This window comes from Ovis aries, chromosome 3, assembly GCF_016772045.2.
Source record: "Ovis aries strain OAR_USU_Benz2616 breed Rambouillet chromosome 3, ARS-UI_Ramb_v3.0, whole genome shotgun sequence".
In the NCBI taxonomy this organism is placed as follows: Eukaryota; Metazoa; Chordata; class Mammalia; order Artiodactyla; family Bovidae; genus Ovis; species Ovis aries.
The window spans coordinates 148507177-148523167 of NC_056056.1; the positions used below are offsets into that span (position 1 = coordinate 148507177).

General features: G+C 41.8%; 1 protein-coding gene across 2 annotated transcripts in view; it reads left to right on the forward strand.

The window, feature by feature from the left end:
- The first annotated feature begins 972 nt into the window (after nucleotides 1–972).
- Nucleotides 973–15991, forward strand: part of CPNE8 (copine 8) — a 261274-nt gene continuing 246255 nt past the window's right edge. For both annotated transcript variants that reach the window (XM_060412779.1, XM_004006455.6), the window contains exon 1: nucleotides 973–1166. Coding sequence is in view for 1 of the 2 variants with exons in the window: in XM_004006455.6 (XP_004006504.1) it covers nucleotides 1033–1166 (134 nt within the window). In the remaining variant the exon portion in view is untranslated. The remainder of the gene's footprint in view (nucleotides 1167–15991) is intronic.

Consider the following 15991-nt stretch of genomic DNA (forward strand, 5'->3'; position numbering starts at 1 on the left):
CATCGCGGCAAAGGAGCTGGGCGGCGGGTACCTCCTTTCGCAGCTTCTGCATACTGGTACAAGTCTGGCCTTCCCAGAAAACAGTTTCCCAAAGGTGGCGCTCACTCCAGTTTAGTTCTGTTTTTATCTGTCCAGCTTCATTCAGGTCTTACCGGTTGGGAGTCTTTTGTTGTGACTTTCAGTTTTTAGGGCGTAACTTCCACGCATTTGGAAACGAGGGGGCGAAGGAGAGTCCAGACGGTAAAAGGATTATAGACATCAGCACCGCCCGCCCCCCCGCCCCCCCGCCCTTATTCCGAAGAACTGAGGGATGTGGGAAACCAGATTGCTCCCTTAAATCCCAGATAGTACCCCCCTCCCCGGCCCTCGCTCCACCTTAGGTTTCCCCTGCTCTCGCCCTGTTCCATATACTGATCTGTTACTTTACCACTGCTTAGAAAGGTTGGAGATCGTCTCGAAGTCCGTTTCATTGTCCCCAACCCTTAAGTGGCCGAGAGTGGGGAGTCCAGAAGCGAGGATTCGGCTCATTTGCTGTAGGGCACAGTGTAGGGGGGTCCTCCGTGGACTCCGAGGGCAAGATGAGGATCACCGGTAAATCGGAAAGGGTGGGCTTATGACGCGCGATTTAGGAACAGGCGTGGGTGTAAAGAAGCGGAGATAAAACACAAACTGCTTGCCAAGGCGGCCAGGGCTTGTTCTACTAGACGGTTGGGGTCTGTGTCTGATGCCCGAAACCCTGCTAGGCTGCCCAGTGGCTCCGCCGAGCCTGAAGCCTAGAGCGAGTAAAGGATCGCGGAGTGTCCTCAGCTCGAGCTGAGGGGGGCAGGGAAGCCGAAAGCCCGGGGCGCCACTTCCTCAGCAGCTTCAGCTTCTGCGGGCCTATTCCCTAGCGGCTTTACCGTGAGATCCGCCTCTTCTCTGCCTCCCCCTTTCCGCGAACTGCCTCCGCCTCCTTCCTCTGCCTCCACCCTCAATCCCCAACCCTGTTTGTCTAGAGCTGGGTTAGGAGCCCTCGGTCGGCCAGAGCTTTGGATGTGGGTGCCAGACAATTCCACGGCGCCTCTCAAGATGGACAGCCGCTACACCAGCTCCGCGGGCCTCGGGGATTTAAACCAGCTGAGCACGGCCATCCCGGCCACGCGAGTGGAGGTGTCCGTGTCCTGCAGGTGAGGACGCAGCCCTTCCCCTCCGTCCTCTGCCCCCACATCTACTGGCTCGGTAGCGTTTGGCAAGCGCGCAGGGTACGCCGAGGCTCTGCGAGGGTGAGAAGTTGCGCCATGAGTGGGAAATAGCTCAGCTGTGGGTCTCGAGTCACCGCCGGGTCCAGTCGCAAAGAGAAGAGCCAGAACTAGGAGCGAGTGGTGGGCTATGGGACTGAGACTTTCTTTCTGGGAAATGCTGTAAAAGTTGACTGGGCTGTGACTCAGCGGCGGGAAACTCTGGCCGCCGCCCACTTTATGAGCCCTTTTTCGTGTCCCAAACCCGATCTGTGGGGTTGGATGATGACAGGAATCGAAGGGCACAGCATTGCCAAAAGCGCTTGTGACCAATGCGCGCAGTGGCCCAGGACTCCCTCTGCTAGGCTATGCAAACCTGAGCTTGTCACAGTTGGCTCCAAACCGGGAAGCTTCCTCCCCACCCACTTCCTGGAGCCATACAGCTTGGTTCCCCGCCTCCTCGCCTCCACCTCCCCCGGGAGCCTTTTTGCCTTTGACCTACTACGTACAGATTTCCACCGCAGTCTTACCTAAACTGTGGGAAGGCAAGACTTTCTGCCTGCAAGTGGATACATTTGAGTGCCTGTAAAACCTACATTCTGCTGTACATCTCAAACTCCTTTGGCTGACGTTCTTTGGGTCAGTTTCCTTGTAAATAAAGTAGTGTAATTGCTATATCGCAGATGATTTTAAGATGACAACACTGAGTGGAACCCACTGCCATGTTTGCAGACTTTGATCTTTCTCAGTGGAAAAACCTGTACACTTTTCACTTGTTTTTAAAGCCCTCAAATCCTTTCCTTCCTTTTTTTAACAACAACAACAAAAAAGAAGAAATCTTGAAGAAATCTAATAAACATGGTTAAGTATCGATGTAAATAAACCCCTAGGCTTAAAATACTGTCAGTCTAGTAATATTTAATTTTGCATTGTCACAGACTAACCCTGAAAGCCAGAAGAATGATTTCTTAAGGCTGGCTTCAGACCATTAGACACTAATGCTGATAGTGACAGCTAAATGCTGCCTGAGATTTCTGTCAGCTGAACAAGTAGAACTGTATGGAAAATTCTTCTTCGACATTAATTTCTAGATCTTTTTTTCTTTTCTGAAGCTGGCTTTGGATGCTAGAGGGAGGTTATCAGTATTTAACAGGTAATGCATAGCCTGAAGTCCTATAATGACAGCATTTTCTAGAGTTCTTATTTTCTGCTGAAATCCTGTAAATCTGCATGGCATGTGGCCTGTATGAGGAATGAATACAAATGTAAGTTAAGTCTGAATTTCCCATAAACTTTTTAGGGGTTGTGGAGAAATTATACTTTAGCTAGTCTACCTGCCAATAAAGTCCATATTTAACCGCTCTCTGTCCACCCTCTGATGCGTGTTTGCTGTGGTGCTGGGAACCCTGGTCAATTGGCTTGAATCCAGTTTCTTTCAGCTTGCTACCTCAGAACCTGGAGAGCCCCTTGTTTCACCCATTTTTTGATACCATTGATTTCATGTATTGTTTTTAATTTTTAATGTTCAAATTAAAAAGTTCTGGAAGAAAACCCAAGTACTTGTAGCACTTATATTGTTGATAATTGAGTCTTGTGATGATAGATGATGGTGTCCCTGGGGCTTTGGCATAGGAGATCTGGTTATACATTCTGGCTTTATATATATTCTGATGTCTAAAATGAAGATAATTTTGGCATTTATCTTATATAGGGTGTTATCAGAGTTTAATAAAATGATATCTGAAAAACACTAACAATGTAGGCATGAAAGAGTTAAAAATATTAGCTATTATTATGATATTAGAAATAGTATTTATTGAATCAGTGTATTGCATATGGTTCAGCTATGGAATTCTGTAAATAGTCCTTCTGTTCTGAGCTTCAATAAATTGGTTAAAGAAGACACAGATAGAGGCAGCCTCAGGATATCTGTTCTTTCTCTTTATTCTTTGATATATATAAAGAGCATATTTCCTAGATTGTCTGTAGGGATTTTACCTAGCAGCAAGGCGCAGTTGTAGGTCCCTTAGCCTTACCGTTGGCAAGCAGAGCAAGGAATCACCTTGCTTTTTCATATTGAAGACTTTTGATGATTTGCTGATGACCCTTTTGATAACCTCCTTTCATTATGCCCAGTCTAAGATTTTTTAAAAGCTTTATGATGTTTGCATCTTCATTTTGAGTGAGGTGAGAAAATCAGCAATTGAAGCTTGAAGTTAAATATAATTCGTGGAAATCATTTAGTCTATTCACTTAAGGAAGTGTTTGAGTGTCTCTTATGTTTAGCACTATGCCATGTTCCATGAGAAATGCATGAGAAGTTCTCTAAAAACGTGAAATCTTCTTGGGAGATAAATATTATATAACATATAATAACATAGGACTAAATCCAAAGATGAGGTTCATGAAGAGAAATGGAAGATATTATTGTGGAACAGAGTACTTGGAATGTACTACAAAGAGGAAATGGGATATGAGTGGAGACAAGACAGATTGGCATGGTTTTATGAGAGAAAGAGCAGTGCAGTTTCTGTAGTAGCTACAAAGTTGGTGTGTTAAAGTGACAAATATTTTCTAGCTATATTTATGCAGAGATAAAGCTCCTACTCTTTAACTTACCTTCTACTCATTATTCAGCTCTTTTTGCATTCATTTAAAAAATTTATGTTAAATTGTAAGTTTTAAGATTTTTAAGTTATTGGGTTACCTAATTAAAATGTCTATAGATGAAATGACACAACCTTAGAAACATAAAATAGCATTGCTGTTTTATTCTGAAAACATAGTAATGTAAAATAAAGGTAAAAACAATAGGAAAAGTAATACGCAGTAATTAACTGTTTTCCCTGAGACCTTGGTTTGTTGCACTGTTTCTCACACATTGTTTTGATGATTTTGTTATTGTCGTGTCATTTTGATAAGCCAATGAGAAACTGGGATAGCAGTCTATATTTCTAGACTTTGTAGATTAGATATCACAAGTGAATCTTATTGAAGCAATAATCCTATAATGGTAATAAAATTAATTTAAAAATCTAGTGTGGAAGGAAGAATACAAAGTGGAAAGTAATGAGTGTGTATTTTGTACTAGGAATTCTATAAAGCACTTCCTGACCTGGCTTTAGGAGAAGGCAATGGCAACCCACTCCAGTACTCTTGCCTGGAAAATCCCATGGACAGAGGAGCCTGGTAGGCTGCAGTCCATGAGGTCTCTAAGAGTCTGACACGACTGAGCGACTTCACTTTCACTTTCACTTTTCACTTTCATGCATTGGAGAAGGAAATGGCAACCCACTCCAATATTCTTGCCTGGAGAATCCCAGGGACGGAGGAGCCTGGTGGGCTGCTGTCTATGGGGTCGCACAGAGTCAGACACGACTGAAGTGACTTAGCAGCAGCAGCAGCAGCAGACCTGGCTTTAACTGTCTTGCCTAATCTCCCACTACTCCTCACATAAGCTCTATGACTGAACCTAGTGTCGACTTAAAAAATAGTCACAACCTACAAGTGGAGAGCTATGTTTTATTTGGTAGGAATTTTTAGGACTTCAAGCCCAGGAGACAGCTTCTCAAGTGACTCTGAGAAAACTGCTCCTAGGAGGCACAGGGAGGAGTCAGGTTATATGGAAGTTTGCAACAAGGGGAAGGTAGTCTGAACATCAAAAGATTATTGTTAATTATGGAAAACCAGCTATCCCAAGTTAAGGAATTTAGCACTTTTCTATGTATGGGAAGATGCAAGAGTCTGGGCTTACTGAAATTATTCCTTTAATATGCATCCTAGCTATCTGGGACAAGCTGCTCACCAGGGGGACTGGCTGATGACTGCCGGATTGTTTTTCTTGGGTGCCCTCTGGGCTCAGAAATTCACATTCGGAGGGCCGGAATAACAGATTGCTGTGATATCCTTATTAGTTGATATAGCAGGAAATACTCCATTTCACAACAGCCTAACAACTATGTGCTTATATATGCAAAAGTTGGTGCCAGATAAAAGTTAACTACAGAACAGTACTAAGAGTACAGTCCCAAAGCATGTTCTGTTATCTTGTTGAACCAAACTTTCTTTGTGTGTGTGGCTGTGCACATACTCTTCTCTGACCTGAATGTCCCTTCCTCCATTCCCTTCCTTCTCGATTAGCATTGTCTCCTTCTTCCAGACTCAGATATAACATAATTTTCTATCATGCTCCTCTCCCAAGCTGTATTTTGGTATATTCTCAGAGCAGCTGGAAATGGCAGCCTACTCCAGTATTCTTGCCTGGGAAATCTCATGGACAGAGGAGCCTGGCAGGCTACAGTCCGTGGGTTGCAGAGTCGGACATGACTGAGCAACTAAGCATTCAAAGCAACTAATATGTACCAGTATCATAGTTAAAATTACTGGTCTCTGTAGTCTTCTTGAGGACAAGTTTTATCTCTTTCATGTCTATGCATTCTGAACTTGGCACAGTATAAGTAGTCAATAAATGCTAGATGCTGTAATTCTCTGAATGAATCATCTGGCAAGGGATAGAGGTTTGCTTGTTAAAATATAGACTCTTAGATTCCAAACTAGATGTACTGAATGAAAATGCCTGGAACTAAGGCCCAGGAATCTGTACGTTTAGCATGTTTACCATGTGCTGGTTACACACATTAAACTAAAAAAAAAATATTGGTGAAATGAACAAATCTGTGAATAAATCAACACTGAACCTAGTAGTCAGAAATTTCTGTTTGCTTTGTATAGTGTCATTAGTGATTCATTCGCAACTTGTACCACCCACCCCAGCAAGCTGACAAGATGTCAGGCCTTATTGGCACTGCAGTCTTCTCAGATACCTGATATATATATATATATATATATATATATATATATATATATACACATATATATATGTTTTAATTGGAGGGTAATTGCTTTACAATGTTATGTTGGTTTCTGTTATACAACAACTTGAATCACCAGAGAGCATGGAACTTAGTTCCCTATATTATACGGCTGCTTCCCTCTAGTATCTATTTTACACAAGGTAGTATGTTTGTCAGTGCTATGCTCTCAGTTCGTCCCACTCTTTCCTTTCCCCACTGTGTCCACAAGTCTGTTCTCTACATCTGTGTCTCTATTCCTGCCATGCAATAGGTTCATCAGTACCATTTTTCTAGATTCCACATATATGTGTTAATGTATATTTGTTTTTCTCTTTCTGATTTACTTCACTCTGTTCAACAGGCTGTAGGTTCATCCACCTCACTACCACTGGCTCAAATTTGTTCCTCTAATGGCTGTGTGATATTCTATTGTGTACCACATCTTTTTTTTCCCATTCATCTGTTGATGGATATATAGGTTGCTTCCATTTCCTGGCTATTGTAAATAGTGCTGCTATGAACATTGGGGTACATGTATCTTTTTGAATTATGGTTTTCTCCGGGTATATGCTCAGGAGTGGGATTGCTGGGTCGTATGGTAGTTTTATTCCTAGCTTTTTAAGAAATCTATATTTTACTCCTTCCTACATATAGTGCAGAAGGGTTCCCTTTTCTTCATCCTCTCCAGCATTTATTGTTTGTAGATTTTTTGATGATGGCCATTCTGACTGGTAAGAGGTGATACCTTGTTGTAATTTTGATTTGCATTTCTCTAATATGTGGTGTTGAGCATATTTTCATCTATTTGTTGGTCATCTGTGTGTCTTCTTTGTCAGACACCTCATATTATATAAGGCTTATGGATTGTCTTTTGGAAATTTTTTACCAGATTTTTTTTTTTTCTTTTACCATTTCTCTATACACCAAAAGTTTTAATTTACTAGTTTGATGAGTTTATGTCTCTATGACTATAGTTACTTGGTTTGTATTAACAATACTGTCAATTAAAAACAAAACAAAACACACGCACACATGCAACCTAAAGTTGAGAGTTAGGTTTTATTCAGTGAGAATGCTAAGACTCAAGCCTGGGAGACAGTATCTCAGGTGACCCTGAGAGACACTGACTCAGAGGAAGCAGGGGAGGAGCCAAGGTATATACAGGAGGGGCAAGTAATCTGAATATTAAAAGATTACTGTTAATTAAGAGAAAGTTAAATCTCTCAAGAGATTTAGAGGTTAAATCTAAAGAGATTTAGTGATCTAATAAGATAAAGTGATCTTCTATGTATGGGAAAAGATTTAGAGATCTTCTCAAGCTGCAAGCATCCAGGCTTGTGAAATCATTTCATTCATATGCATCTAGCTCTCTGAGGCCAATCCTGCTTTCTTTATTATTCACATACTAGTTCCTTGTATACTGCAAAAGATGGTGAATGTGGCAGATGGCCACCTGCCTCTCACTTACCCCTAGCTCCTGTGTGCTTACTGGGGAGGAAGTAGCTGATGGCTTTCAAATAACTGACTTTCTTTCACCTGAGCTCAGAAATTTGCATTTGGAAAAGACTTGTTTACTTGTACAGCATAGAGGAGAAAACATTTCATTTCATAGTCTCTCCCCATGGTTGGAAATTCGACCATATTGGGAGATATTTCATAACCATTGTTTCTTTTGTCCCATGTTGCTGGGAGACTGATCCTAGGTCAGGTGGAAATTTTTTGTTGGTAAGTCATTCCAGGTGTTAATTTCTGGATTAGGTCCATTAATGGATAATAGATTCTCTGAATCCTCTATCTTCTAACCTAATAGGATCTATTACAATTATTCTACATTATAAACGTAATCTGTTTCTTCAAGCTGTTTAGCTGTCATTAATTTGGCTGGGCCTGGTTATACATCATCTAATACAAGAGAAAACAATCTTATGAAATAAACAGATTACAAGCAATATAGCTAATAACTTGTTAAAGTTACAAGTAGGGATTCAAATCATGAGCTTCCGACACCAAACTATCTTCCTAAAAGATCACCAAGGCTAGGAAGTGGATCATCTAAGGCAGCAATATAATTTTTCCTGTGAGTCATTAAATGTGTTATATTAGAGGATTCATCTGGTATGAAAACATAACATTTAGTTTGAATTATAGCACTGTTGCCCCCTTGAGATCTGCTAAGGATAGCAAGGGCCATACGATTTTGTAATACAACTTTTCTCCACATAGAGACTCAGAATTTAGTAGGCTAATAGCCTGGCTGCTATCATTTAAGGCCTTTTGAGTGAATTCTGTTAAGGCTTCAATGTGAGAAATAATATTTTCTCACATTGCAAAGAAGGTGCAAAAGTAGCTGCTAAAAGATCATACCAGTGAAATACAGATCTCTTGGTTCTTCAGGCTCATATTGATGGTAAATTTGCTGGAGTTCCATCTAAGTTTGTACATAAATGGCCTTGAGCCTAAGGGAATCTTAAAGTATACCTTCCTAGCCCTCTTGGCAGAAGCCAGGGTCATAAATTGAACCCACAAAGCCATAGAGTCCCCTTAGTTGCCAGCCAGTTTATTTCTAGTCTCCTAACCCAATCTGTTCCATATCAGTCACTTTCTTGAGGAGACATGGTACACTGGCAGTTTTCATAAGATACCCAGCCTAATTTTCCAGTGTTATTAAGTTGATTTTCTTTGGTATGATTTAATTGTTCTAAGCATAGGGGGTGCCTTTAGGCTTAGATGACCATAGCCTAGTGTTAACAAATAAAGCCATCCCATAACTGAGGAAGTGTCCCTCCTAAAAGTCTAGAGTGTACATTTTTGTTGTTGTTGTTGCTGTTTTTTAGTGAAATTTAGCGTGTTGTTCTGACTGAACTAGAATAATCTTGAGGGAAAATTCATGTTTATGGCCAGGGTTAGAATAAGTGTGTTTGACTGGGCAAGTAAGTGAGTCCCATCGAGTGACAGCAGCCCAAACAGAAAACTGTAATTCCTTTCTTCTAAAATAAACTTTCTAAGAGCCATCCAATCAGAACTTTGGAGGGGAGAAACCCACCAAGGTAAACCAGAGTAATGGACGCAGGTAATTGACCACAACCAAACAACTTGATTGATTTCTAAAATTTGCATAAGATTGTGCCAGTGATTAAAATAAAAAATTTGATTTACAAGTGCAAGAGTCCAAGAGGACAAGAAGAAAACATTATGAACAATCGTACAAGTCAGGTCCAGGATCTCGGTTCAGTTGCCTACTTTTGATGTCATCTTCTTGTCCTGGCGTTGGTCTTTCCCTGTTATCAGAGCACTGCTTTAAGGTAAGTTTGAAAGTCAGCAGTTCTCTTTATATACCAGTCTCATGCAGGAGCCCTTTTTAGGTGAGAATTATGAATTCAAGAGTCAATTCCCTGTCTCCCAGGCTCGAGTTCTAACATTCCCACTGAATAGAACTTAACTCTCAACTTTTAGGTTGCGCATATGTTTTTAGTTAACAGTATCTTCCTCAATAAGGTGTTAGAAATATTCTTTTCAATGACATGCTGCAACTGCTTTAATGGGATTGAAATAGGAATTTATGTGCTGCTAGTTAAACAAAATGATTGTAAAAATGAAAGTTATATAAGCCTAAAGTTAAATAGATTACAGTAAAACAAAGTTAGTTCAGTTCAGTTCAGTCACTCAGTCGTGTCCGACTCTTTGCAACCCCATGAATCGCAGCATGCCAGGCCTCCCTGTCCATCACCAACTCCCAGAGTTCACTCAGACTCATGTCCATCGAGTCCGTGATGCCATCCAGCCATCTCATCCTCTGTTGTCCCCTTCTCCTCCTGCCCCCAATCCCTCCCAGCATCAGAGTCTTTTCCAATGAGTCAATTCTTCGCATGAGGTGGCCAAAGTGTTGGAGTTTCAGCTTTAGCATCATTCCTTCCAAAGAAATCCCAGGGCTGATCTCCTTCAGAATGGGCTGGTTGGATCTCCTTGCAGTCCAAGGGACTCTCAAGAGTCTTCTCCAATACCAAAGTTCAAAAGCATCAATTCTTTGGCGCTCAGCCTTCTTCACAGTCCAACTCTCACATCCATACCTGACTACTGGAAAACCATAGCCTTGACTAGACGGACTTTAGTCGGCAAAGTAATGTCTCTGCTTTCGAATATGCTATCTAGGTTAGTCATGACTTTTCTTCCAAGGAGTAAGCATCTTTCAACTTCATGACTGCAGTCATTATCTGCAGTGATTTTGGAGCCCAAACAAATAAAGTCTGACACTGTTTCCACTGTTTCCCCATCTATTTCCCATGAAGTGATGGGACTGGATGCCATGATCTTTGTTTTCAGAATGTTGAGCTTTAAGCCAACTTTTTCACTCTCCTCTTTCACTTTCATCAAGAGGCTTTTAGTTCCTCTTCACTTTCTACCATAAGGGTGGTGTCATCTGCATATCTGAGGTTATTGATATTTCTCCCGGCAATCTTGATTCCAGCTTGTGTTTCTTCCAGTCCAGCGTTTCTTATGATGTACTCTGCATATAAGTTAAATAAGCATGGTGACAATATACAGTCTTGACGTACTCCTTTTCCTGTTTGGAACCAGTTAAGGCATACTCAAAAGTTATTACTTTGTATTTTAGTAACTACATTTTGTTAGACATCTAGACTCTGCTATCATCTATGCTCTATTTTTTTAATCTGTGGGTTGAGAATGTTATACGTTCATGTGCTACTGCTCATCTCATTTCAATCCATGTTCAATGACATCACATTTGGTGGCTTGAAACTGACCATAGGCAGAATATTTATAAGTGACAAACACTGCAAATCAGAGTTTGATTTATTGTTTTGTTGTTGTCTACACATAAGGCATTCTGTGGGAATCAGTTGGCTCTACAGAATTTATAACAAAAGTATTATATATATTATTATTTGTAAATTGTGTGCTCATCTACACATATTTTATATCAATAAAATTTATAATAAATTATGTACATACATGCATTTAGCTTTTTGGGGGAAAACCTGTGGTTAAAGATATTTGCACATGACTGTTTATAGGCCTTTTGTAAAAGATATAGCACATACAGGGGAAAATTATTGCTGTTAGATTTCACTGTTAGAGATGGTGATATCAAGTTTGGCTCTGTTTCTGGTTTTACTGTTTACTATAAGTGGGGTTGTGTGGTCTATGAAAATTTTGGCAGCCTGCAAGTATATTGTGAGTGAAATAAGGAGATTGAAATGTTGTATAATTTTTCCTTTCTTCTCCTTTTCATGTGGTCCTTTCTACATCCTTATTCTTTACTTTGAAGAGTTTTTTGTTTCTCCATCTACTAGTGGAACGTACTTTTCAAATTTAGGTGTTACAGTTCCAACTCATTTAGTGATTCATTGACCACTGGAGGAAGCAAATTGAGATTTGAAGAGACAGAATCTGATTGGTCCAGTGAGAAATGGTCTCATTTGAAACAGATAACTGATACTGTTTTGAAATCTTTGGTGAAAAAGAATCAAAGTGCTCAAACACAATTGGCAGCTCCACCCCAGTCCACATTGGTTTATTTCTTAGACACACTTTACCATTCTTTTGTCAGACAAAAGGTTTGATGTTAGCATGTAAGTAGTGTTTCAAATGATCTGAGCTAGGAAAGTAAGTCACAATGTGGGAGTTGCCTAGGTATATCTTAGCAGAGAAAAGGGTTGCTCTTGTTCTGTCAGTAGTTTGGTCCACTCTGCATGTATGTATGTATGTGTGTATATATATATAAATGCTAATATATATATTAGCACTTGGAATGTTCAAAACAGCCTTGTGAGGTCGAGAATGTGCATCTAGAAGCAATTCACAAAACAAGGCCCCATGAGAGAGGGTGCTAAAGCTGTGCTTTTTTAGGTATGCTGTTTGTGGCATAACAGTCAGAAACCTGAATTCCTCACTTGATTTTATTCAAGTCAGAGAAGAAAAACAATTCCTCTCAAAGAGGTTTTATTCATCTGTTAGCCTGTTTTATAACAATAGCCAGTTTGCTGACTCTTGAGGAGCATGGGTGTGGAACTAGACCACAGGAACCTCTTTGTTTCTCAATTTCTTCATTTGTAAAGTGGAGATAACAATAGTCCCTACCTCTTATATTCATTTTGAGGGTTACATAAGCTAATATAGCTATATGAGTTAAAACAATGTTTGTCATGTAATTGCAAATAGATATAAGCACAAAATAAAAAATCACCCAGTATTTCATCAAACTATATCTGTTTAGTTCATTTCTCTCTGTTAGTAGGTGAAGATACTGAGTAATAGCCTCCGAACTGAGAAGGAATTTTAAAACTGAAAAAAGGAGCAAGCAAATGAAGTTTCTGTTATGAAGTTTACTGTGGGTAACGTATAGGCAGGAAAGATGAGGTGGACAGAAGATCCAGAGGCATTGACAACAGTACTCTGCACTGCCAAAAGGGATACAGGGGGCTCTACAGGAGCCAAAGGTAAAAACAGAGTCTGACTACCAAGTGAGAAGCATATCCACAGGCTAGAACAGGGGGCACCCACCCTGCTTAACCATCTCAGCAAAAGGCACTCTTCCAGCTTTCATTTTAAATGAAGGCAAGGGTAAAAGGGAACTCAGTCTGGCTTGAGTGCATTAGTTTGTGAGTTAGGCTAAATCTCAGTCAGGTGGAAAGGACTGCAGACCGAGATGGAGCTGAAAAGGTGGAGCCAGTATGCTTCAGCTACAATATGGCCTGCACTATCTTTATCCACCATTCTTCCAAGAATACTCTAGAGCCAGATATCAGGAGTTTACCTGCCATCCCCACACGTTGTCCCCATGTTATAAGGTTGGAAGACAACGACCCCTAACATTACTTCAGCAATGGACATTGGCAGCAATCTATACCTGTAAGTCAGAGCAATTGTGGATGTCAGCATAGGTGGTGGCCCAGGACAGGAATGCAATAGTGGAGGTATGTGGCACTAATCCTAGAAGGAAAACACTAAGGATAATAAGTGTTTTAAAGGTTGTGCTTGCCTTAGTTGTTCAACCATGCTGACTCTTTGCAACCACACCAGGCTCCTTTATTCATAGGATTCTCCAGGCAAAAATACTGGAGTAGATAGTCACTCCCTTCTCCAGGGGATCTTCCTGACCCAGAACCTGGAGCTTCTGCATTGCAGGCAGATTCTTTATTGTCTGAGCCACTGGGGAAGGCCTTTTAAAGATAGCAAGAAAGGCAAACTTCATTCAGAAAGTATTCTGTAGTTTGTTCTCCATGAGCCAGGATCACCCTGGACTTTGGCACTTTTCCCAAAGGACAATACCAGACATTTTGTCCCTTTACATTAGAACCAGGCAGGGAGATATTATATGTGGGGGCTTTAGTAGGGGCCCATAAAAGAAGCCCTATTTCAGTCTCCCATTTGATTTCTGTATGGGAGATCACCTTGATTATTCTGGGCCTTCTCTTAGACAGAGAGATTGAGGAATTACTATGTTAAGGCCTAGCCTAGCCCTTGTCCCCAAGGTAAAAGAATACCAAACCCCATGTGAGGGGTACTCCATTACATCTCCAATCTAAAATAATCTTCCCAGGTAGGAGGTTCTGTGGCACTCCTAGGATAAGACCTGCATCCCACTGGATAGGTCTCAGTCCTTCTTCTAACACTTGAAATTTTAAGGATCTAGTTGGTAGAATAGGTACAGTCAGCCTCTCAGAAGCAGACATGTGGCCTGCTGTGGTTTGGCATTTAACAGCCAGATGGCCTCTAATAGTAGTCAAGATAGCCTCTTAAAGACTCATCTGGAGAAAGCTTCTTCAATGTCTATTTCAGTTCTTTCTACCAACCCTGCATCTCTTGGGTTATATGGCAGATGGAAGGTCGATGAAACCTCATGGGCTTCAGCCCATTCCTTTACATCATGCCCAGTGATATAGATCCCTTGGTGGCTATCTATATACATGTGGACCCAGTACATACTTTCTAACTTGGTCAAGCCCCTAATAGTGGCCTTCTGGTTTGCTCTTTTACTGGGAACAGCTTGTATCAGTCAGGTCTCTGTATCTGCACAGGTCAATCACACTTGTGTCCTTCTGATAAAGGCAAGGGGTTGGTATAGTCCACTTATCATCTGGTCACTGGGCTAGTGGCTAATCTGATGTGGCCAGGAATATGTCTCAAGGGTTGTCACCACAAGCTACAGTGGGGCAGTCCCTGTCAAATGCCTGCCCGTCAGTGCATTTGATGTAAAGGTGGAACCTCTTGGCTATCTCCCAGGTGGTTTTGGGGCCTCAGTGTCTGTCGGTTTTCAGTGAAGCCACTGTGCCATATCCAGGGAAGTCTTTAAGTCTTCCAGGAGAACAGCTCCTGCCTTGGCTAAGGTGTCTGCTTTGTGGTTCCCAGGTAGTGTAGTTGGAGAATATACAGAGATGTGTCTTACCTTGATGGCAGCACTGAGTCGTGTGCGCACATCCCATATGTCCCTCCATCGGTCAGCTCCCCACGGGGGCTGTCACAAGATAGTCCAACTTTTCTGATATGTTGTGGCATCCGCGTGGTCAGATCCTTCGCACAGTCCATCTGTCTGTGTTTGTGTAGAAGGGCATAGATTCCTGAGTTACCATAGTCCTTACTACCCTCAGTTTAGCCCATTGCCTGCTGTGCTTAATGTCTTCTTCAAACCAAGTGACATTGAAATCCAGGAGAACTGCTGCGGTGGGCCAAGTGCAGGTATTGCCTTGACTGCTGCCACTGTGAAGCATGTCTCAGGATGGAAGGAGTCCTAATTCTCTTTTTGACTTGGCTGAGAAGGGGAGAGATGGGTGGTGTCTGAGGGGCAATATGATGCATGAAAGATACTGGCCCAAAGATGGAATGTAATTCCGTAGACAGCAGATTTGAATTGTGCACATTACCTTGTTGCAGGTACGGGTGCCACTTTTGCAGTGTGCTTACTTGCGCACAGTTGCTTTTTGGTTTAAGAAGCATGTTTTTAATCCATTTACTTACTGGCAGTAAAGTTTGAACATACACTAATAAATTGAGATCAGTCCTGGGTGTTCATTGGAAGGACTGATGCTAAAGCTGAAACTCCAACACTTTGGCCACCTCATGCGAAGAATTGACTCATTGGAAAAGACTCTGATGCTGGGAGGGATTGGGGGCAGGAGGAGAAGGGGACAACAGAGGATGAGATGGCTGGATGGCGTCACCAACTCAATGGACATGAGTTTGAGTAAACTTGGGGAGTTGGTGAATGACAGGGAGGCCTGGCATCCTGCGATTCATGGGGTTGCAAAGAGTTGGACACGACTGAGCGACTGAACTGAACTGAATAAGTCGATGGTGAGGCCTGTTTGCTGCAGGGCCAGGACGACTATCAGGAGCTGTTTTCCAATAGAACTTTACTTCACGTGGGGTCCCTTCCACAGCTGAGACTAAAATCCTAGTGGGATGCGTTTCCACTCCTGCCTTTCCCACAGACCCTAGACAAAACTTTCTAGGTACAAGTTTACATCTAATGCACAGGCAGCATTCCATATACATATGCCCAGTGCTTGAACTTCTTTTACTACAATTTTGGCCTTTTCAAAGGCTTCCTAATGGTGGATGCCCTAATCCCATTTTTGTCCCTTTCTAACCAGAGAGTACTATGTGAAGAGAATGTCGCTCAGTTGTGCCCAACTCTTTGCGACCCCATGGACTATACAGTCCACAGAATTCTCCAGGCCAGAATACTGAAGTGGGTAGCCTTTCCCTTCTCCAGGGGATCTTCCCAACCCAAGGATCAAGCCCAGGTCTCCCACAACGCAAGTGAATTCTTTCTGAGCCACCAGGGAAGACCAAGAATACTGGAGTGGGTAGCCTATCCCTTCTCCAGTGAATCTTCCTGACTCAGGAATCGAACCACAGTCTCCTGCATGGCAAGCAGATCCTTTACCAACTGAGCTGTCA